This window comes from Amaranthus tricolor, chromosome 10 (assembly GCF_026212465.1).
Source record: "Amaranthus tricolor cultivar Red isolate AtriRed21 chromosome 10, ASM2621246v1, whole genome shotgun sequence".
NCBI lineage: Eukaryota > Viridiplantae > Streptophyta > Magnoliopsida > Caryophyllales > Amaranthaceae > Amaranthus > Amaranthus tricolor.
This window is the reverse complement of record NC_080056.1, coordinates 8,787,702-8,813,016: the sequence shown is the minus strand read 5'-3', so window position 1 is coordinate 8,813,016 and position 25,315 is coordinate 8,787,702. Positions and strand designations below refer to the sequence as shown.

The window sequence follows — 25,315 nt, the reverse complement described above, 5'->3', positions numbered from 1 at the left end:
ACGCTTTATTCTCCATCAATATATATATATATATATATATATATATATATATGGGGTTTTCTGGCGAGAAATTGAGTCAACTTAATCTAAAGAGGGGGGTTGTTTGCCGAAATAGAAGCTGCTATGGAAGGGTCCGAATTACTTGAATCGGGTTTAGCTGCTGACCTGCAAAACGAACAGAGTTATTTGTCCATGGGCGGTTTTCCGGAAAGCCCCTCCGACATTCAAGCCAGTGGTCGATAATATGAAGCAAGAAGTGAATGCAGGTAATTGAGAGACGTAAGAGAGAGGAAAAACGTACGATAAATAGTAATAAATGAGAGTATTTATAAGGCAATAAATGACCATGGTTGATTGATCAAGAAGTATTTTAATAATTTCACCCTTAAAGTGGGCTTTCTGGAGGCTTTGACTGATTTTCAAGACCTTTAAACCCTTTAACTTGGCCTATCAAATTAAAGCTAGTTAACTAATAACAATGCATATTACCTTTGACAATAATTAATAGTATTGACTATAACTTATAAATTTCTCTTTATACATATTTTTTTCAATACAAGTTTGATGTACAAGTAGTTATTATCTTTTTATTACGTAACAATAGTCAATAGAGAATAGTCGATCCTGTATATATATTATTAATTAATTGCTTCACCTTCAATCGGTTGACCTTTTCTATACTTGTACATGTTTGACCATTGTGAGAACATCATCCGATAATTGCGGCATCTAAAGATCTATAATCCAAGTTACAAAGTCAATTTTTTATTACCATAACATTTATAAATTAATAATATTATTAGCCTTTTCTCAAAACTTGTTTTACTGGTTGCTATTTTAAATTATAATTATCATTATCATAGACCATCTTTTAATAAAACGGCATTAAAACAAAAAATTTATAATCTTATAATTTCTATCAATTAAATTATTTAACGTATATTTAAGACACATCTTATAATAAAATTGTGTTATTTAATAATTTATATTTAAATTATAGGCATATAAATAAGAATACAGCCCGGATTGGATTGTAGGATTGAAGCTCACATAATTCCAGTTTGAAACAATGCCTTGTGATAAGTGAAAGTCAAGAGCATAACTTGTTTGGTTTTGTTAAATAAAATGAATTAATAATGATGGCAATAAAGGTTTAACGCGTCAACACAGGACTAGACAAAATTGCTTGCCTAAAACTAATAAACATCCCATTAAGGTGTAGACAAATTTCCCTGGGTTTCGTGCACGTCTCCCATTTAAATATTATTCTTTCCGATCATTTAAATTCTAGTTTTTGATTATGTAAATAATTGGAGTATTAGTTATAATTGAATTATAATTATAATTATAAGTGAGATTAGTGTCCATCTTGATATTTTAAAGGGTCTTAGCAAAATGAAAATAATAGGCTCTTTTTATAAAGGGTAGATTATAGTCTTTAATGGATACTTGGAAAAATAATAGATATGAAGCCCTATATATATTACTCCCTATGTTATTATTCGTTCTTTTCATTCAATTTTATTGCAAATTCTAGTGCAAACATAAAATTCAAAAAATTTTAATTGTGAGTTTTTAAAAATTCTAAAAACGTTATATTTGGAAAATATATAATGAGACAAATCTATCAAGATACCACATAAAGGTTAATAATGTTATAATTTAGTGGTTTTAGCATCCTTGTAAGGTAATGAGAGCTCTATGATCATACCCTAGAAGCATGGTTGATGGAGGGACTAAGGCTAACCTTAGAAGGCCCAGTTCCCAAATTACTGTTCAAAATGTTCGACCACACAGGGTTTCGAAAAATTGAGAGCTTCAATATTAAATTACGTAGTATATGTTAAGTGTTTAAAGATATAAAGTTGTTAGAAAAGTATTATAATTATTACTATTGAACAGAGCTTTTAAAATAATTTTTAATTTTTGCTTCACCCCTAATTGAACTTTTAAAATAATTTTTAATTTTTGCTTCATCCCTAATTGAACCACATTAGTTATTGTTGCAACGAAGAAACTGAACTACCTTCATTACCGTCACTAAGACATTACTCTTGAATCTTGATTGACCCATGCACTCTTATCAACGTTTCTGATGACTTTCTTTGTTTTAGCTTTCTTAGCTATGGCAGGCATACGATAATATAATCATGTCGGATCATCAACCATCATGACCGTTCTTGTGGTAGTTTTGAGGTGAAACCGCTTAGGATCCAACTTTTAAAGAGGCTTAAATTGAGTTAATCCTCATTATTAAAAATCATATTTTTGATTATATTTTAATACCATATGATTATAAGATTTTAAATTCGTATATTTATTTGACATTGATGTGATGGAATAAAGAGAGATTATATAATGCATAGTTAAAGAAAATAATACCGAAACTTTACTTAAACAAGGGCACATTTTTTATTTTTCGCCTAGGGCCCTAAAATTGTTAAGAACGACATTGTCAACCATTTGATAAATTTGGGCTTGTACCAAAATCTACATAAGAGGAGAGTTGACTGAAAACAAACCCAATGAGATTCCATCTAAAATTAATTGATATTAGGAGGAGTAGCCCACTAAATATATATATTAGTCAACATTTCTCCAATATTCGATGTGAGATTACAAATTGTCCAATTAATATATAATAGGTCATAGTTATCCAAGTTTGATCGATCAATATAACAAAACTTGATCATGAAGTAATGTTATATTGATCAAGTAAAGCAAACTTAATTTATGGGTGGTCAAGTTTGATCAATTATAACAAAATCAAATCATGATAGACCAAGTTTGTCAATTGACATGCATTAATGGGTTCCAATAATTACATAAGTTAAATCTTACCTAGTACGTATATAAAGTTTTAGATAGGTGATTATTTAAACTTTTAAATATGTATATAATTTTATTATTCTCTTTAGATAGAGCAATACAATGGATCGATTTGATAGAATTGTGTGTATGATGAGTGCAGATCTTTGCTTTAAATTTTATTTCTATTATGTTATATTTTAAATTAAAAGAAATTTAAGTGTAGAGATTACTTTTTGTGTTGTACTTGATAGACTATCTCCAATTATTAGATTGTGTTCGAAATGATGATATCTGCTTATTAAATTAAATTTGTCGGAGTATTTTTTTTTTTGTTAAGGTCAACAAATCATTTATTTAAAATACATTATTGTTATGAATTTATGTATTTTAAATGAAATAATTTATTGAAAAGAAAAAAATGTCATAATCCTATTTTAACGAGGTAATTTGAAAGTCTTAGTTGAAATAAAATCTTATAACTTAAAATCCGGGTTGGAGTCGAAATTTAATATGTATAATTCATAGAAGTATTGAATGTGTCACTTATGCATTAAAATATTGAATTTATTCTTTCGGAAATTATTCGAGCATCTAATAGAAGAGTATAAGTATACAGTATATGTTGTACTTTCTCCGTTTCATAATACTTGCTACTGAGTATGACATGTTGTGTGGAAAAATGTCATTATCATTAGCAAGTATTATAAAATAGAGGAAGTATAATAATAGAGCAAATATATATATATATATATATATATATATATATATATATATATATATATATATATGTATATATATATATAGAGTCAAGCCCCAAATCTCAACATGATGGAGGTGAGTTTGATCACCTCGTAGCATGCTCCTTGGCTTGCATGTTTGAGAACGAGGTTGTGAGTGCAAGGAAGTATGAGGGCTTATGTTTTGGATCACTTGATGAAGTGATCAAAGTGGGAGATTTAGTGTGCCTTGATGAAGGCAAGGGAATGCTCATGGAAGGTTTTGAGGCCTACTCGAGTGGTCGAGCTTGATGGGCTCGGTCGAGCCAAGCAGGGGCAGCAAGACAGAAGCTATTGGACTCTCGCTCGGGTGGTCGAGCGGATCATGCTCGGGTCAAGCAACGATCAGCTCCTCACAGTACGCGTTTCTGATTTATGTCCGATTCTTTGTCGGCTTTTGTGGGTTTGTCCTAAGACTCCCAAATATGTCATGAGACTATATAAGGGGTCTTAGGAGTGTATTAGGGTGGGAGTGAGAGAGCCTAATACTAAGAGATTACTAGGGTTTTAGCCAAGAGAGTTTTCTCCACTTGTATTAGGGCATTTGAGGGAGATTGACATCAAGATTCGATCTTTTGATTTGAGAGTGTGTTCATGAAGCTTGTGAGGTGAATTATTAATGTATTCTTGTTTATATTAATGATAAGATACTTTATTTAAGAAGGAGGTATCATTAATACCTCTTGTATTTGTTGTGCTTTGTTTTCGTGGTTTACTTTGTATTAGTTTGTTAATTGTTCTTCATCAAATATCATATCTCATTCACAACAATATACATACATATATATATATATATATATATATATATATATATATATATATATATATATATATATATATATATATATATATATATAATATATATATATATATATATATATATATATATATATATATATATATATATATATATATATGTATATGTATATATATGTATATGTATATGTATATATATATATATATATGTATATATATATATATGTATATATATATGTATATATATATATATATATATATATATATATATATATATATATATATATATATATATATATATATATATATATACATATATATATATATATATACATATATATATATATATATATATATATATATATATATATATATATATATATATATATATATATATATATATATACATATATATATATATACATATATATATATACATATATATATATATATATATACATATATATATATATATATATATATATATATATATATATATATACATATATATATATACATATACATATATATATATACATATACATATATATATATATATATATATATATATATATATATATATATATATATATATATATATATATATATACTCATAATGAAATGCACCTTTGTTAATACACTAATTCAATTCATATATTTCTAATTCCACATAATTAAAAATTTAAAAAGTTGATATTAATAACTTTCACTTATAGATTAAGAATTAAATATATGTGAAGAGTATATAAAAGCAAATGAAATATTAATTCTGAATTGAAGAAAGTAAATATAAATATCAAAATTGATTAATAAAAATTATGAATATTATTTAAAGTTTTATCTTATTTTAACAGATTGACTTAGTCCGAGGTAGAATTAAGTAAATTGATTAATAAGATAATTGAGTGGATACTAGATAGTGTGTGAATGAAATGCTATAATAATAATAATAATAATCCTATTAGTAGTAAAGGATAACGGAAAGTTATCTTTAGGTGAAAGGATTTAACACCAACTCCTCCATTTTAATTACAAAACCATTTTTTAATTTGACGAAGTATATACAGTCAAAATTGTCCTTTTTTTCAAACCACTCCTACAATTGGTATTATGGTATAATAAAGAAGGAAGTAATACATACGTAAACATCAATTGTTATTTTGATGTATTTTACTCATTTTGCAATTTTTTTATTTTTTAATAATGATATATTACTTTTTTTATAATTTCATTTATATATTTTGACTTTCTTTTAATTCCATCCACATAATTCATTCTCTTTTATCATTTATTATCAATATCTACTTTTTCTTTTTTTTTTTTTTAAATAACACTCTATTTTTCTTTGATCCAAAATCAAAATGACTAAGCCGTATTCTTTTTTTAAGTATTCATATTCATTTGAAATTTCATATCTACGCATCATTCTCATATCCATTTCATTTCATTGCTATAATTTATTAAATGACTCCCATTTAATATAAAATTTGAGGAGTCGGATGCATAACTATTTGTTTTATTTTTGTTAGTGTTGTTAAAGATGTTATTTCTGATTCATTGTATTCATACACTCTTTCTTCTAATAAAATTGTACTTATCTACTCTCTTCTTCTTCTTTTCATCTAAACACATGATTCATATTCTACTTTGCTATTGTTTCGATTGATCCCGTCTCTCTTGAGTAAACACATACAATAAGAGAGGGGTGGTGTGTTAATCTTTGGAGTTGTGGTGTTATTTTGTGCATTGAAAATACACAAATTTATAAAGGCAATAACTCATTCTCAACGCATTGAAAGTCTAAATACAATTTTTAAAAGTTATTCTTAGTTGTTTTACATTAATTGAAACGAAAGCGTTTAAGGTCTCACACAAGTGAAGAATAAGAATAAAACACAATAAGAACAGAACAAATATCAATAAAGACAAAACAAACAATATATTGAGGTATTTTGTATACCTCTCACTCAAACAATGTTTATTTTAAAAATGATTAAACAACACACTAATAATATAACCCTCCCTCTTAAGAACAAGCTCTCAAGACAAGATCTCTAAAACAATGGTGATCGTCCTCAATATTAATGCAAAGAAAAAAGCTCTCTTGGTATTTACCCAAGTCTCTTTCTATGTATTAGCCCTTACAACTTGTTGTGTTCTAAAAATTTCTAATCCCTTTAAATAGAGCATACGACAATTTAGAATCAACATTAACTCAGTAATAGTACGTAGCCTTCATTGCAACCTTAAAAGAAAATGAAACGAAAAACAAGTACCCTGCTCAAATGAGCACCTGACTTCAATCACACATTATCTGCTTGTGACTACTTGCTCGAACAAGCCATGTTAATGATCGAACGAGCACTCGGTCCTCAAATTATCTAACTATTGTTTTTGTTGCTTCGTTCAAGGCAACCTCCTCCCATGCCTTGGCTCGTTCAAGGCATGATCCAACACTTTAGTAGAACCTCTTCATGCGTTATCAAAGTCTACAAACTTTGCACAAAGCACCTCATTTGCTCCACATTGAGCACCTAATATAGTGATCCAAACCGTAAATCTTCACAACTCAACACATCCACATCCTCTTTCTCCAATATGCAATACATAACATGTTTGACAATGTGATCAAACGTATTTCCATGAGTAAGAGATTTTGCACTTGCTTCAATATTGAATTATACCATTAATGAGTACTCCTACTTCTTTACTCTTATTATCTATATACTTTTGTCTAAACATACAAATATCTTTTATTTTAAAGTGGTTATTCCAATCCACATTATAACATAATTGACACTTGCAACATGACATAAAATAAAAGTGTACAAAATTTAATGAGTTATTTTATCATAATTCATTATATATTCCAAAACTATAAATTATAACGTGTATACTTTCTATAAATACGCTTGTCCACGTGAGTATATGCTTTCAACGCTATACCATCAAACATTCCATACCCATCTTATATCTGACACATATGCATCCCATATTGTCATACCATAGCCATTCTTTCTTTTGTTTTTGGATAAAAGGCATAATGACATTAATAAAAGAGTTAAAGAGTGCAAAATCTTACTCCTTTAAAAGTTTATTCGAAGTAATCTCTAAAATGAAGATTATTTGTCCCATTATTAATGGGAATGAACATAATTTAGCCTTTGCTTATAGGAGTATTATCTATATCTCTTTAAAATTGTGACATTTTTAATTTTTAATTGTCAATACATTATATTTTTTTTAACATTCATATACAATTTAACTGAATTCACCAAATATTTAATAATATATGTGTTATATGTCCATATTTCAATTTCAAGGAGACATAGGCAATAATAATCATTTTGGTTTGGTGTATGATGCATGATTTCACAGAAATTACACAATCAAGAAAGGACCCACAGTTGAGCTAACCCACCAGTTAATATTTTTTGATGGAAATTGTTTAAAGCAAATTTATGAATAATGATAATGATACATGTGATTACGACGGCAGTGATTTAGGCATTAGGGGACTGGGGATATAGTAGTAAAGTAATTAATAATTATCATTGACCGAAAGAGAAAATTCAAAAACCAATATACTTCAATAACTTTTATACTTCATTCCATAATAATTACTACATTTCACTTTTTTATCAATTCAGTGTGTTATTTTGATTATACATATAAAACTATACACATTTAAAAATTATAAAAACTAAAATTATGAAAGTATGCGATTAGACGATTCAAACAAGATCTCATTTGTATATGTTTTTTCTAATACATTAACCACAATATATAAAATAAGCTTGACTAATGAATAGTGTCAAAAATCATTGTGTAGCGAGTATTTCAGAACCGGAAGAAATATGTATATAGTTCACAATACTTTAGATTACATTAATTTAAAAATGAAAAAATTACCACGAATAATATAACATTTTACTTATTTCATTAAAATAATACCAACTTAGGGGTGTTTTTCTAGAATATCCTAACATTAAAAAATCAAAATATAAGAGATTATATGACAAAAAATTGATAAATTAGTTAATAAACTAAAGTTGCTATTAATCTAGGAAAAAAATCCCTCTAAATTAGTGTTATTAAAGTTAATCAAAAGTTAATATTATTATAGGGAAATAATTAACAAAAAATTGTATTATTTATAATTATTTTTCCTTTAAAAATAGTAAATACTTTTTAATAATTATACTTGATTGTAATTATGAAGTGAAAAGACATACCATTTTCATATTTTTAGATTGATGCACAATAAAATACTATAAAATAATTCTACACAAGATATTCTAGATTATAAGGTTTATAAGATTAAGTGGAAAACGAACATTCAAAGGTGGATCGATCTCATTATCAAGGACTCAAATGACGGTGACTCCGTTTTATGTCAGAGAGAATACGAAATGCCGGATGTTTTGGCCAATCCCTTTTTTTTCCGACATAATGCGTGATCTTCGTACGCGGTTTCACTTACCTAGTTTCACTTTCTATTTTCTACTTTTTTTTTTGAAAATTTTAAAAAAATACTTAATATAATTATTTTTTTTCCAAAAAATACCTAATAAAAAAAGTGTTGCCAAGAGTTACCTAACAAAACTTTTTTCTTTTCCAAAGAGTACCAAGTAACGTTAAATATGATGATTAACTGGTCAAAATCAAAAATTCTTCTTCGTCATCTTCAATTTCTTTTTCAATTTAATTTCCAGTTTGAGTAAAAAGTAGAGGAAGAAGAGGGTAAAAAAATTGAATTGGAAAAGAAATTAAAAATGAGGTGGAAAAATTTTCGATTTTGACCAGTCAACAGTTATATTTGATGGTAGTCAACTGAGAGAAACCGTTAATTGGTACTCTTTGAAAAAGAAAAAAATTTATTAGGTATTTGTTGACAAAATTTTTTTATTAAGTACTTTTTGAAAAAAAAAATTTTACTAGTATTTTTAACATTTTTTTTAACATAATGATATGATAGACTGATAAAAAAAATTAAATTTAAAATCTTTTATTTTTATTTGCTATAACTAATACTTCTATAAGACTAAATTCTCTTTTGTTTTCTAATTATAAACCCACAAGATGGTTTCACTTAAGCATTATATTGGAGTATACGTTCTGAGCTAGGTTTGTTTCTTGGGTTGATTTATATGATTATATCCATCAATACAGAGGAAAGTCAACTACTTTCAAGTTAGAGATCATTTGAAGGGCCCAAATACACATATATAATATCTAATGTTGTTTCTGACAATTTGTAGGCTTTAAAAAAAATAATAGATATAGATCCTTTATATAGAAGATCGATTTAATAAGTATTTGAAAAAATAAAGGAGACAAATCTCCTTATATTATAATTATCATTATAAGTGTAAACGTGTCATATAAAATTTAATTGACGATATTAGTATAAACAAAATATCATGTAAATGTCAAATTTGCCAGTAGTTCATACTAATTGCATTCGGTCAATTCTAATGTTATTTATTTCGTGAATGTCTTGTATATTTCTTGGTTTAACAAATATTTTGCTATGTAAAGAGTATGTCAACCTAAAATAATATGTTTACTTTACGTAACAAAATAAATTATATTTAAAAGGTTTATTTGATAAACGTTTGAAAGGATTTAATTAATTGCTACATTTGTAGATTCACACTTTTTTGTCGACCTTTATTCCATATATAGTCTTACTTTTTAAGCCTAATGATCAACCACTTAGATGTATACTTTTGTCAATTCACACTTTTAGTTATTTATTGAAATAAATTGTTTCCTTCAAGATTCATCTTCTTTTAACTCTCTCAAACATGGCTTCTTTTTAAAAATATGTACTATCACTAGTGGAGAAAATATTATCTGTTGCGTGACATTTACTGCAGTTTTTGGTTAACGCAACATTAAATGGCATGAAGAAACGAGAGAAAAAGTTTACATTATATGTTGTGGTTCCTTGAAAATCGCAGCATATAACTTAATTTTTGTTTTAAAAAAATAAAAAATACCTTATACGCTGCGGTTCTCAAAAAACCGCAACATATAAGGTATTTATTATTTTGTTTTAATAAACGTGCCTCTATACTAATACTATTGGCTTCATGAATACGCATACTGTTGTATTCAACCAAAAGCCCTCCTAAACCCCACGGACTCTTCTTCGCATACTATTGTATTCAACCAAAATTCTGCTGCTTCTTCAAGTTCTTGTTCGTTCTTCGTTCAACATTATTCATCATCATCTTCGACTTCGCATACTGCTGCTTCTTCAAGTTCTTGTTCAGCCCACGAAAAATCTACCATTGTTGTCTTCTTCGAGTTCTCAAACCCACGAAATTTGGACTTAGTTCTTGTTCTTTTTCAAGGTATAATTTTTTAAAACTTATTTTAAATTGTTCAAACATCATTGTGTTTTAGGGCTTAGTTTTTTTATACTAATTTTGATTTTGTTTTTCATTGTATAGGTTACATAACCCAAAACCCACGAAATTCAAGGTATAATTTTTATTTTGATTTTGTTTGATATTTTTATGTGTTTATATATTTGATGATTTAATTAGTTTGTTGATTATTTTTTAAGTTTTACATTTTTTTAAGTTCTTCAAGTTCTTAATTTAAGTTCTTTAAGTTGTTTAATTTTTAAGTTTACATTCTTTTCAAGTTGTTATTATAATTAGTTTGTTAATTATTTTGATATGTGTATTTTTTTTACTTATGTATGTATGTAGTTTAATTAATTATGTATGTAGTTTACTTATGCATGAATAATCACAATAATTTACTTATGTATGTAGTTTGTTAATTCATTAAAATATACATAATTTGAATAATTTAAATAATATGAAGGTTAAACGGGGTTAAATAGGGTAAATTTGGGTTAACTAGGGTTAAGTATATATATACTTATGTATGTAATGTGTATTAATTTTGTTTTGAATTAATTAATCACACTTAGGATGAAAAAAGATCGTTCTTGGATGTATAGAAGCATTAAATCCTCAGAATTTATTGATGGCGTATTAGAATTTTGTAGTGTTTCCATTGAACATCAAGTTAGAACGGGGGGAGTTGGTTTTTATTGCCCATGTGTCAAGTGTGGCAATGTATCAAAGGTAAATAGCATCGATATCCTTAGGGAGCACATACTTAGACTTAGGTTTAGGCCTCAATATCATGTTTGGGTTTGGCATGGTAAGGAGAGAGTTTACAACGAAAAAAGTGTTGTTGAGGGTGTCAATGAGGATGTAGTAGATCGTGTTGATGGGTATGAGATAGATGAAGAGAATGTCAATGAGGATGTAGATCGTGTTGATGAGATGATGGAGGGAGTCGAGGATGAGTTAAGAAAACGTCCTTGTGTTTTTGACTTGTTGCAGAGGCTTCTCAAAAGACTTTGTACCCTGGATGTAAAGGTTCACCAAACTAACAGCCGTGTTGACAATTTTCAACATTAAGTCAAAGTTCAATTGGAGTGACGCTAGTTTCACAATGTTATTAGAAACGTTATGTGAGATGCTTCCTGAAGGAAATGAACTTCCAAAGTTGACATATTATGCCAAAAAGCTCATGTGTCTTTTTGGCTTAGAGTACCAGAAGATTCATGCGTGTCCGAATGATTGTGTATTGTATCAGAATGAAAATAAGAACTTAGAAGACACTACTAAAAAACATGGAGTTTATAGATGCTTGGTTTTAGACACCTAAAAAAAAGGGAGATTTTCGACGCTTAAATAGGTTGAAATTTAACAAAGAAAAAGCGTCCAAAAAAAAGAAGAGAAACTGGCATTTAAAATTCTTAAAAATTTTTTATCAAAAAGCGAGTCTTGAAATTTCAATTCAGACATAAACGAAACCGCCTCCTTCAATTCCTCACATATTAGTCAAGAACAAGGGAGAAGAAGAAACCCTATTCTTCAATTCGCCTCCGCACGCGCAGCAATCATCATCCTCAAATCAGGTTTGTTTTCGTTCTTCTTCCTCCATAAGCACGCCTGTCCTCTTCATTATCATTCTCTTCATTTTCTCTTCCAATTCCAGATTATCATTAGGTGTGTTTTCGTGCTTCCTCATTCGGCAGCACGCCGAACTTCTAGTCTTCATCCAGCAGAACAATTGAACATTTCCTCCGGCAGCCGTACCACCCCGTACGAGTCTTCTTCATTCTCTCAATTGCACTATTAGGTACTCTTAAGTGTACCAGTCTTCTTCATGTCCTCTGTAATGTCGTTTTCTTTGAATAAATTATCCCTCCATTTTTTGAATTTCTTTGTTACATCCTCTCATTTTGTGTTTTTGTATATGTGCTTTGGACTTTGATTTTGATTAGTTAGTGATTTTTTGATATTGATTTTGATTTTGATTACATCCTCTCATTTCTTTGAATTTCTTCATGTCCTTTGTATATGTGTTACATCCAGATTTTGATTGTGTTGAAGGGTTGAGATTGTCATCAAGAGATTGAAAACAGGGGGTCCATTTGACATACTTTTGATTTTGATTTTGATTAGTGAGAGTATTTGTGGTGGCATTGTTGATTAATTTATTTCTCGGTGGCTTTGGGGAAATTCGATGAAGATCCCAAACCTTTATCTATTTCTTGGAATCATTGAAGAAATGTGCATTGTTCATCCTTTATTTTTATTTTATATTTTGACCAAGGATTAGATGACTTTATTATTGAACAACCTATTGGAAATAATTTTGTGTGGAATAAAAATATATTGAAGGACATTGGCTTTAATGAACAACACTATGTTTTTGTTCTATATGTCATTCAAATACAAATCTCAATAAATAGAATGACATTAATAAAACTAGTTATTGTTACATGTTGTATGCATATGGAATTTTTTAATCTTATTATTATACAATATGTATAGGATGTCTCAATATATTGATAAGAGTTGGATAAATAAACCAAGAAATACAAAAGCTTATATAAAGGGGGTTAGTGACTTTATGGAATTTGCAAAGAAAGGGACACAAAATGGTTTCATTAGATTCCCTTGTTGCAAGTGTAAAATTGATAGAATGAAAGTATTACCACTAGAAGAGGTTGAAAGACACATTTTGTTTAAAGGGTTTTATAAAGAATATAAGGATTGGATATTTCATGGATCTATGACTGTTGCGGAGAATATGTGTAATCAAATAGGGATTCCATTTATAGCTTCCGATGAATCAGAAATCTTAGGTCAAGATGATATATCGGGGTTACTTCGAGATGCATTTGGGTCAAATATTGTAGGTGCTCCTGAGTTTGATAGTGAACTAAAAGAGGACGGGTTAGCTAATGAGACTTTAGAGGAACCTAATTTGCAATATGCATCCGATGAATTTCCTTCACAACAACCTGATGTGAACTCTTCTTTTGAAGAAGTCAAATTTAGCAAGCTTTATGAAGCTTCTAATGAACCTCTTTATGCAGGGTGCACTTCCTTTTCAAAGCTCTCATTCATCTTGCACCTTTTTCATCTTAAGTGCTTGTTCAAGTGGCCAGATAAATCATTCTTAATGTTGATTGATCTTTTACTTGATGAATTTTCACAAATAAAAAATTTTCCTTCCTCATACTACCAGCCAAAAAATTGATCATGGATTTAGGTTTGGGATATGAAAAGATCCATGCATGTCCTAATGATTGCACATTATATTGGAGTGAGATGGCTGGAAAGGATTCTTGTCCCAAATGTTCTTGTTCAAGATGGAAGAGTGAAACAGATAAGGGTAAGGTTCCAGCAAAGGTGATGAGATATTTTCCTTTGATTCCTAGATTACGAAGGATGTATATGTCATCTAAGATATCTAAGGACATGAGATGGCATGATGAATGTAGACATGACAATGGAGTTCTTAGCCACCTGGCTGATGGACAAGCATGGAAGGAATTTAATGTCCGGTACCCAGGGTTTTCCAATGATGCTCGTAGTGTAAGACTTGGTCTTGCTAGTGATGGTTTCAATCCTTATTGTCTAATGAACACAATCTATAGTACATGGCCAATAATATTCAGCATTTTCCACGCTTCAAAGCGTCTAAAAACGTGAAATTGTGGTATGGATTTAAGGCGGAAAATCTTTTTTCCCACAGTAAAAAGCGTCGGAAAACATATATAACATCCACTGTAAAAAGCGTCGAAAAAAAAGCGTCGAAAATTTGTAACTGCAATTTTTTAGACGCTTCGTCAAGCGTCGAAAATATATTTTTTGACGGTTAAAACCGTCGAAAAGCTCCGTGTTTTTTAGTAGTGAGAGTGTCCTAAGTGTGGGTTAACGCGTTACAAACACAAAGGGGCTCGGGATGCTAAAGGCCCCGGGCTAACGTATTGTGGTATCTTCCAATAATACCTAGATTCAAGAGCTTGTTTTCTATAAAGAAATTATGCGTTAAATTTGAGGTGGCATGCAGATAGGGTGAAGAAAGGTCACTTGCTCACACATTCATCTGATTCTCCAGAGTAGAAGACTATTGATAGGTTGCATAAGACATTTGGGGATTACATTTGGTGATTTCAATTGTGTATATTAGAAATGAATATTATGCATTGGTTTGGTAATAAAAACGAAAAAAAAATACCAATATATACTGCGATTCTTGGTGAACCGCAGCATATAATGTGCTTTTTTGAATTAAAAAAAGCACATTATATGTTGCGGTTCACCTAGAACTGCAGGCTGCAGCATATAATGTGGTTTTATGCTGTGGTTTTGAACCGCAGCATTTGTAATTGCCTATATGCTGCTATCACAATTGCTTGGGTTCAGAACCGCAATATATGCTGGCTAAAAAACTGCAGCAATTGAACCTTTTTCCACTAGTATATATATAGACTCATGAAATACATTGAAATTAGGCCCTATTTATGTTGGGCCATGGATGACGGCACTCCTTGCTTACTCCAAAAACAGCCCTGTATATATCAAATTAATCATCAGTTCATAACCAAACATTAATTGTTCTCAACAACTTTATATAAAAAGCATTATGTGACTCCTTATTTTGAAATAAAATCATAACTAATTTTATATGAAAATTGTTAAACGTATTTATAAGAAAAACTAAACTACTATTAAATACAATAACATAACATAATTTCATGCACTATACTATATAAATGATTATGTTTTATCGTTCTCAATAATATGATCTCTCATTGTTAAAATATATATACATAATTAATAATAACATCATGCACTCGACAATGTCAATGCACTAAACATATACTTCCTTTATTTTTTTTACTTGAACTCAAGGACAATTTTAAACTCCCTAATGCACTAATTCAATTGTTAATATATCTAATTATACACATCGAAAAATTATAGAAACTGAAAATTAATAAAATTCACATTGAGACGATTCTAGCAAGATCCCATATGGCTATGTTTTGACCTATATATTAACGACAATATGAAAATTAAGTGACATTGATGAATAGTGTCAAATTGTCCTTTAGTGCAACTAAATAAAAACGGAGGAAGTACGTAACATTTAAGGCATATATATATATATATATATATATATATATATATATATATATATATATATATATATATATATATATATATATATATATATATATATATATATATATATATATATATATATATATACATATATATATATATATATACATATATATATATATATATATATACATATATATATATATATATATATATATATATATATATATATATATATACATATATATATATATATATATATATATATATATATATATATATATATATATATATATATATATATATATATATATATATATATATATATATATATACATATATATATATATAAAGGAGTACTTCTCATTAGTGGTGTAAAAAATGCTAAGAATAAAAAATGATTTTATTCTTTCATTTTTTAAAATAAATTTCATAGGGAAATAATTAAATAAAATACATGGACCAATAACAAAATGCCATGTGGCCACGTTGACCTCAAGTATCTTAGAAGCAAATAGGGATCAAAGTTGAAACTTTTAGATATTAATCCAAAGTTAGGACTTATTGTTAAATTGTCTAAATTTGAGACTATTATTTCCCTACTTTATCAAAAGTATTTGTGGACTCAACATCTACATGTTGAAAAGAAGGTTTAGGGTTCGGATTCTACAGGGCGTAGGTATAAACTGGGGGTTTATTGACTGCGCGCATCCTCTTTACTCCCTTGTTGAAGGGAACAGCTATGATTTATCCGCATCTTTCAGAAAAAAAAACCCCACTCGGATTTTACCTTGTGCGGAATACTAAGAGTCTTGAAGTGCTTGGGAGTGTTTGGGAGTGTCCTATTTCCTACTTTCATCTTATTCAATCAACTAAGTGTACCTATTTTTAAGAATTTAATTAAGTTTTTATTTTTTTGGAATACAAATGGTAATTAATCAAAGGGATATTCCAATAGGGTAGCAACATACTTTTATGAAATGCCAGTGATCGTAAAAAATTTTTTAAAAAAATTCTTCAGAATAGCATTATAATATTGTACTTAAATTAAAGCTAGTTATAATAACATTAATAAGCTAAAAACATTTAATTGGTCATTAAGTTGTGAAATACTTCCTTAGGAATATTTTATATGGCAGCAACATATTTTTATGAAATGCCAGTGGTCGCCATAGTTATTAAAATTGCAATTTTGATCTACAATTTTATGATCCAAAAACAAGCAAATGATTTGGATCGTTGATAGAATCATAGTGTTGGTAGAATATTACCATTCTAATTGAAAAAAACTTAAGAGCTAAAATTATAACACGATTTCAAGATTTAAGGATCCAACCCATTAAATGTAGACTCAATTATTATTAATTTTTGATATGTACTATTTTTGGCTAATTTCTTTTACATACACATACATGTTTCAAATATACATTTCATAATTTAAAAAAATAGATTTTGATCATTGTTTCATTTTTAACCAATTATTATATGTTTTTTCATTTAATTCTAAAAAATAACTCAAACAAAACTTGAATTCGCAAGTTTAAACTTTTAAAATGAGTAACTAATACTAGGCGCTAAATATTTTAGCATATTAATCTTATTTTTAGAATCGTACGATTTAACGAATCGATTTTATTGATTCGATTCTAACTCTCTAAATGTTTTCAAATAGAATATCGATTTTAATAACTTTGGTAGTAGCAAATTTTAACTATAAAATCTACTGTAGGTTTAACGAAAGAAGATAAGAAAAAATAAGATATTTCACAACTTAACGTCCAATTAAACTTTTTAGCCCGTTAATATTACTGTAGCTTTAAGTACAACATTACATGCTATTTTGTGGAACTTTTTAAAGATTTGCTATCACTATTATTTCATAAAAGTATGTTGCTACCAATATGTATAAAATATAATAACCCCATGAGTAGTCGGCACAACAAATTACAATGCTAGTATAAATGGTTAGAGGCCGAGCTCCATTAGGTAAATAACCGTGATTTACATCAGTTGTAAATTACTAGTCTGTGACATTATGTCATAGATCTATTTTTTAATTTTTTTTTCTTTTTTTTTTCTTTTAATTATTTTATAAATTTTTATTTTTATCTTTTATAGTTATCTACAAATAACATGATTATCTAAAATTTTCAAGTAGAGGCCGGCGTTGTCTTACGCTTACATTAATATTCTTTGATACTATTTCTATATAATTAAATTTTTGAAAATATAAGTTAAAAAGGAAAAGTTAAGGGATAAAAAGGTTGAATTTCTATTTTGTCTCAATTGATGTAGATTTTGCTGAACGTCCTTCTAGATTATAGACTTAAATTCTTGGTAAATTGTCAATAGAGTTTCTTTCTCTACATTATGTAAGTCGGCACCTAATTTTTATCAAGAACAAATTCAATTATAGATGCTTTCATAAACCTTTCTTGCAGTGACTAATGTTAAGAACTTGATTTTTATTAACACCGTTATATGTTGGTAACTAATAAGACCATTTCACCATTTTCACACCCATATATAAAAAATATTGTATTAGTATAATATTCTCTCCTATTCACCTTAAGAGTTTCATTTGACTTTTCACAGATTTTAAGGAGAGTCAAAGTGAGACCCTAAGGGTAGGAAAGAGAGTGGTATTATGAGTTTTTAATGTAAGGGAGGAAAATTTGTATGGGTAATGGAGGGTGTAATTGAAAATAGGATAAAGCTACTAAGGGTATAAAAGTCAAAAACTCATACCAAAAATAGAAATAGGACAATTAAGGTGACTTGATCATAAAAGGAAATGGGACACATAAGCTGAATAGGAACAAGTATTAATTATATTAAGGTTAGTGGTTATTTATTATCTTAACATGCTGATAACAGGTTGTATTTCTAATCACAACAAGTTATCTAGGTAATTCAGAGTTTGTTATTTCGTTTAATTTCACTAATCCATGCAAAGCATCTCTCGCCTGGTTTGTTCTTGGTGCAAGATAGTCAAGTCAACTCAAACCAATCTTAATTTTTTTAAATTAATTTTTTTTATAAAAATAAATAAAATTTGAAGAAATCTTAAAAGAATCACATTGATTTATCAGTTAGTCTCTTGAGAGACATATCTCAAGTTCAGTCCATTAAAGATTAATGTCTACTTATCGTATTTTTAATGTCTACTTACATTAACTTTTATGCTTAATTATCGTATTCTTAATGTTTACTTTCAATATGTTAAATGTCTACTTACAGTATTAATTCTTAAGCCAACTTATAATATTTAAAAAAATATATAATTGACCGCTCCAATTAGAGATGGTCTCTCGAAAAGGCCGTCTCACACAAATTTTTTTGTGTTAATTTATAGTGTGGTACTTGAGAGATATACTCTAAGTAATGTAAGCAACAAGTAAAAATGAAAAAGAGATATTATATGGTGGAATTTGACGAAGTCCTATGTTGCTACTTGCTCCAAAAGGTAGCAAAAAAGGTAAGTAATCAAAAATAATTATTAATATTAATAATGTTGAGGTGGGAAATTGCAGAAAGCAGAAGGCTTTTGACGGGCCACGTATAAATCAGGATCCCGTTTACACCTAGCCGGTTTTAATCCCGCGTTCTTTTTTGTACCACCAAATCTACCACTGTCTTTTCTACTGCTCCTTTTCCTAATTAAACAGTCTTAAAACGTCGACAACAAGCTCTTTATTTATTTATTTATTTTTTTTAATTTACGACATATTTGCGTTAAAAATTAAATACTATATGTATTATTATTATTATATTATTATTATTATTATTATTATTATTTTTTTTTTTTTTTTATTATTATTATTATTATTATTATTATTATTGTTATATTTAATTTAAAAAATTCTAACATAAACTATCAAGTCTATGTTACAGTATATAATATTTCATAGAACTTCAACCATTAAATTAAACTTTTGGTTAAATTGATTACTTGACAGTCTACTCTATATAAAACAATACAGGGACGATTTGACTTTTTGAATTTTTTTCCTAATTTTTATTATTTGATGATGATAAAGGATATATAACATGTAAAAATATGATAAATAATTTTCATATTTTTATAAATTAATTTTCTTTTACTCAATTAATAATGTCTCCAAAGACTCTACTCACTTATTTGTCATTTGCTTTTTTAGTTGAATAGGTTTCAATTAAACATAAATAAAAATAACTATAATAAAAAATAACTTAGAATACTTAAACTTCTTCTATTAAAATAACTTTTATTTTTAATTAATTATAAATAATCTTAATTTTAAAAAGTGTTTGCTAAAAGTATACCCATAACCCATATAATCTATAAGTTGTTAAACAAGTCATATTCCAAAACAAAAAAAAGAAGCCAAACTTGAAAAAATCTAAAAAAAAGAAAAAAAATAAAAGAAAACATTGTATTTTCTTTTTTATTTTTTATTTTACTTTTAAAATTTAATATTTTTGTTATTTTTTGTGATAGTTAAAAATCAATGTCATTTGAACAACAATATTTTTATTATAACTACTCTTGTGAGACACCTTCTTTTAAAATGACGACTTTAAAATAAGGAGCTCACATTCTTATTTTCTTTTTAATTTGTGTTAATTGGACTATTTAGCCATATATCTAATGCGCCTCTTAAAGAGACCGTCTCCCACAACAATTTGAGGTCTTAGCAAGCAACCTTTAAGTTAGAATGAATCATCCTTAATTGAAAATTAAATTATCATAAAAAAATTCAATAAAATATTGAACAATTAAAACACTTTTTTTCCAAATAGCTTGTAATCGTTAATTTTGAAAATAACAAAAATAATTCTTTCAAAAAAAAAAGAAAATAAAAAAGAATCGAATATAACCAATTAGAAGGGTGGCCAAAATGCAATAAATGTCCAGGAAAATAAAAATTATAATTTTTTTTTTTTAAAAAAAAAACCGTCCAATTTATTCTTATTCAGACTCGTAGTTTGCAAGCCAGCCCAACCCTCCTCAACTTCACCGGCATTTGCCGGTCACCAGCGCCCACCTGTTATTCTAACAAATACTCCCTCCATCTCCTTCTCCTTCTCCTTATTATCTCTCTCCACTTTTATAAAACCTATTCCCACACTCCCCTCAACTTTCTCTCTCTACACCTCTAAAAATCCTCATCCATCAAATGAATTCCATCATTTTATTCATAAATTAATGGAAGATCATAATCATAATAACATCATAATCAACCCCAACAATAATAATCATCCTTCAACTAATTTCTCAGATCATATGATTTTCGACGTGGATGATCATCATCATCATGATGATCATTTGATCATGATGGCTGATGGATTAAACAAGAATGATAGTAATTATAATAATAGTTATTTGGGGTTTATGGAAATGCTTGGATTCCAAGATTCATCATTATTCGATCTGCTTTCACCACCAACTGTTAGTACAGCTCCATTGATGCACCCTACCTCACTGGATCCTTCCCCCAGTTGCTCTACTCATCCTGCTGAATCGTCTGATGTTGTTACTACTCCTGCTACTCCTAATTCTCTCTCCATTTCTTCTTCATCATCTGATGCGGTTAATGAAGAACAGCTTCCTTTTATGCATCATCAGAATGATAATAATACTGTTCAGGTTAATGAAGATAATGATGTTGATGATAATGAGAAGAATAATCAACACAAATCCAAGAATCAGTAAGCTTCATCTTTTTTTCTTTTTCTTTTTTTCATTTATTGTTCTAATCTTTTCAGAGACTCTCCTTATAATTTATTGAATGTTGTTAAATATTTCAATTTAAATGAGGGGCGGTTGAGATTCAAATTCGTAACCTCTTGTTATGTTGTCTTCTAATATCATGTTACGGAACCAATTTAATCAAAACTTAAGCTTATAGTTGAGGCCAAATGCTTTTTTTTTCAGATAAAAGTTGCTAAAAGAGTTCTTTTAGCTAAAAGTGTATATGTAACACTTGTTCTCTTTATAATGAAAGATGTATGAGATTTGTACTATGTTTTGTCAAGCTAAGTTGATTTTCAAACCCATGCCAATGAGTTAATTCAAATAAAAGCTTAAGCTGATGGTGGTTGTAATTCGAGAATATATATGTTATATAGACTATTATGTTAGAAAAGGAGATATGAAAAAAAAGGTAATGTGAAAGGAATTATCATGAGCATTTATGTATATTGTAATTTTTGGCTCTGTTTAGACTCGACTAATACTACTTGGTCAAGCCAGATTTTATGGTAAAATGTTTTAAATAAGAAAGAAGGTAAAATAGGAAGAAGTAAAATATTATGGTCAATGGGTTTTGGTCTTTTGTTGTGAATTTATAATGGATTCCTTAACTATTAAGGATAATTTGGAATTGTTAATATATTGACTGTCTGAAATATTGTGGGATGATGGACATGATAGGTCGTTGAAGCCAAAAAAGAAGAACCAGAAAAAACAGAAAGAGCCCAGATTTGCATTCATGACTAAAAGCGAGGTTGATCATCTTGATGATGGCTATCGTTGGCGCAAGTATGGCCAAAAAGCTGTTAAGAACAGCCCTTTTCCCAGGTATTCTTATTTTACATTTTCATTACCTTCTTTTCTCTTTTAATTTAGTATACACCTGAGAATCTCTATTCTATGTACCATGGTTGAAGACCCAGTTTATGTTATATTTCCTTTTTCTTTTAAAATAACATCCTTTGACTCCAAAAGCTCTCATATTATTGAATCAAATGATGCGATTGGAGTATACTCTAATGCGACTCTTCACACAAAAGTCTTTTGAGTTAGAAGTGTGAATGTAATATTAGCACTCATCATGCCTAGTGCTAAATATTTCATTGTAAATGGGATGGTTGAGATTTAAACCCATAATCTCATGTCACGATGACTTCTAATACCATATCAAAGAATCAACTCAACTAAATTTTAAAATGATGGTTAAAGCCTTATATTATATTATATTATATACTGTAATAGTACATGATAAGAATCAAAGAAAATGTCCATAAATACCAAGCTAACCCAAGATTCTCCGTTTTTACTCCCTTTGAATTAATATTTTATTTCAAAATATTTGATTTTTTATTTCATTAATTCAATTCATTTATTTATGCACCCTCTTTTGATAAAAAGTGCCAAAATTAAGTAACCTTTTTGAATTTAAATTAAACTATTAAGACTTTTTATTGACATTATATAGAAGTATATCTATGATATTCACTAAATGATGTCTTTGAACTTTATGATTATAGGAGTTACTATCGTTGCACCACCGCCGCATGTGGAGTTAAGAAACGAGTGGAACGCTCTTCCGATGATCCAACCATCGTGGTAACCACTTACGAAGGCCAACATACCCACCCGTGTCCAGTAATGACACGAGGTGGGATTGGCCTTAGAGTGGATATGAGTATGGGGGTCGGAGTGATCCCAACACCAAATCCTATGTATCAATGCAACACCGATTTCACTGAAGTCGGTGCTGCATCCTCTATTTTAACTCCAAATTCACAAATCTATTTTCATAACAATTTCTTTCCTCTTAACAACCAATTTCCAAATCACTTTATTAACCCATCTCCAACTTTCTCACTAGGGGGTGGCCCACAAACTAAATTCAACAAAAACATACCATGTCCTCCTCATTCTTCCTCTTTGAACCAAGTTAAAGATGATGGACTTCTTCAAGATCTTGTTCCATCACAAATGAGAAATGATCAACTTCCTAAAGAAGAGTGAAATAAATCTCTTTTTAATTATGAAGGGCTCCAATTTAAAAATAAACAGAGCCTCGAAATTGTTTGCTCCGCCCCTGTTCAGGCCAATCATTATAATATGGGGATTTTTGTTACATAGTTGTAGTATTAGTGTATAATATTAATGTTTATTTTCTTAAAATTTCTTAATTAATTAGTAATTAGCAAGTATTAATTCTAACTTTCAAGGATAAGCTGGTTTATCACCATCTTTGAGGCAGGAGGAAGAGGATAAAGATTAACCCAAACTTCATCATTTTTAGGAGACTGCCCTCAGTAATTTTGATGTGGATTATTGTAATTACTGAGGTGTAATTTTTATTGATAATTTGGGTTTCTGAATTTCCTATATTCTTTTCTTCTTTTTTTAAAATATTTTTGTGTATATCAAACTGTTGCTAGTTTTCAGATATGAAGAATATTTATAAGTAGTATATATTCATATGCTTTTATTTGTTTCTTTAATTTTATCCATTTATTATATATATATATATATATATATATATATATATATATATATATATATATATATATATATATATATATATATATATATATATATATATATATATATATATATATATATATATATATATATATATATATATATATAGGAGAGAAGGAGAAGTAGTATATATGCTCTAAATTAAAACAGACTGAATTCTTATATTTAATTAGTGCTTTTTAAGTACATGTAAATCGATGGAAAATGAAGGGTAGCGAGAATATCCAACTAAAAATATATGCTCTAAATGAGAACAGACTCGATACTCGTATTTAATTAGTACTTTTTTAGTATATGCAAGGATCTAACATGGATTTACTTGGAAAAAGTAAAATATATTCTCTAAATGAGAATAGACTCAATTCTAGTATTTAATAAATGCTTTTTACTGAGATACTTGAATGGTTTTTTACCACAAAATTTTAGGGTTAGGGTTTTGGATAGAGCATTAATATATGAGTGAGAATGCAAGTTTCAGCAAAGGTTTGTTCTCTTTTTGTGTGCATGAAAGTTTAGAATAGTTGAAGAAGTGAAGAGGCTCGCATTACCAAATCCTTGGAAATTGGAACTTGAACCCTTGCCTTTTGTTATACTTCAGATGATAAGAATGAGGAAACCCTAAAAGATGATGGAATGTGAAAGTAACCTTCTTGTTTCATTGTTGATAGTAATTTTCTTTCATTATCACTACTACTTTACCATTTCTTCTTTAATTAATAATTCATTAATTAATTACTGTTTTTGTATTATTCTTTTGTTTACTGCTTTTTTAAGTATAATTTCTAGGTGGATGGGCTAAAAGTTAACCTTACTATAAATACTAATAAGTTTGAAATACTTTCTCCGTTTTCTAATGTTCTTCTTGTTTAGAATATTTTATTTTGGAGTAAGAAATTTGATTACAATTTTTAAGACATATGTAAATGATAAAATTTATCCATGTGAGATCTCGTTAGATTCGTCTTAATATATACTTTTTTTTCACTATACATATTTTTTTATAAGTTTTTATGATACATATTTAGAGATATTAAAGCTTAAAATTTACTTTGAGAAAACTGAGAAAAATTAAACGAGAATAATAAAAAAACGGAGGAACGAAGTATCACTTTTTTGTTAATTGTAATATTAATTTGTAGTTAAAAAAATAACAAAAGTTGTTAATTGGTGGGGAAATGAGTAGATGAAATGAACTGAGAAAATAATTTTGTAAATGAGATTAGAATGAAAAGCGAATAAAATAAGCATTA

The 25,315-nt window shown here is 28.2% G+C and overlaps 1 protein-coding gene across 1 annotated transcript; it reads left to right on the top strand.

Annotated features, from left to right (window-relative positions):
- Positions 1-20,872: 20,872 nt before the first annotated feature.
- Positions 20,873-24,007, top strand: LOC130825272 (WRKY transcription factor 23-like). Its single transcript, XM_057690410.1, has 3 exons — positions 20,873-21,496; positions 22,221-22,367; positions 23,057-24,007. Exons 1-3 carry the CDS (start codon positions 20,994-20,996, stop codon positions 23,541-23,543), a joined length of 1,137 nt encoding a protein of 378 aa, XP_057546393.1. The 5' UTR covers positions 20,873-20,993; the 3' UTR covers positions 23,544-24,007.
- Positions 24,008-25,315: the final 1,308 nt, after the last annotated feature.

Excerpts from the sequence above, each read along its gene's own strand:
- LOC130825272 (XM_057690410.1), top strand. The coding sequence starts at position 20,994 with ATGGAAGATCATAATCATAATAACATCATAATCAACCCCAACAATAAT. Across the intron at positions 21,497-22,220 it reads CAACACAAATCCAAGAATCA|GTCGTTGAAGCCAAAAAAGA; the intron begins GTAAGCTTCATC and ends TGGACATGATAG. Across the intron at positions 22,368-23,056 it reads AAGAACAGCCCTTTTCCCAG|GAGTTACTATCGTTGCACCA; the intron begins GTATTCTTATTT and ends TTATGATTATAG.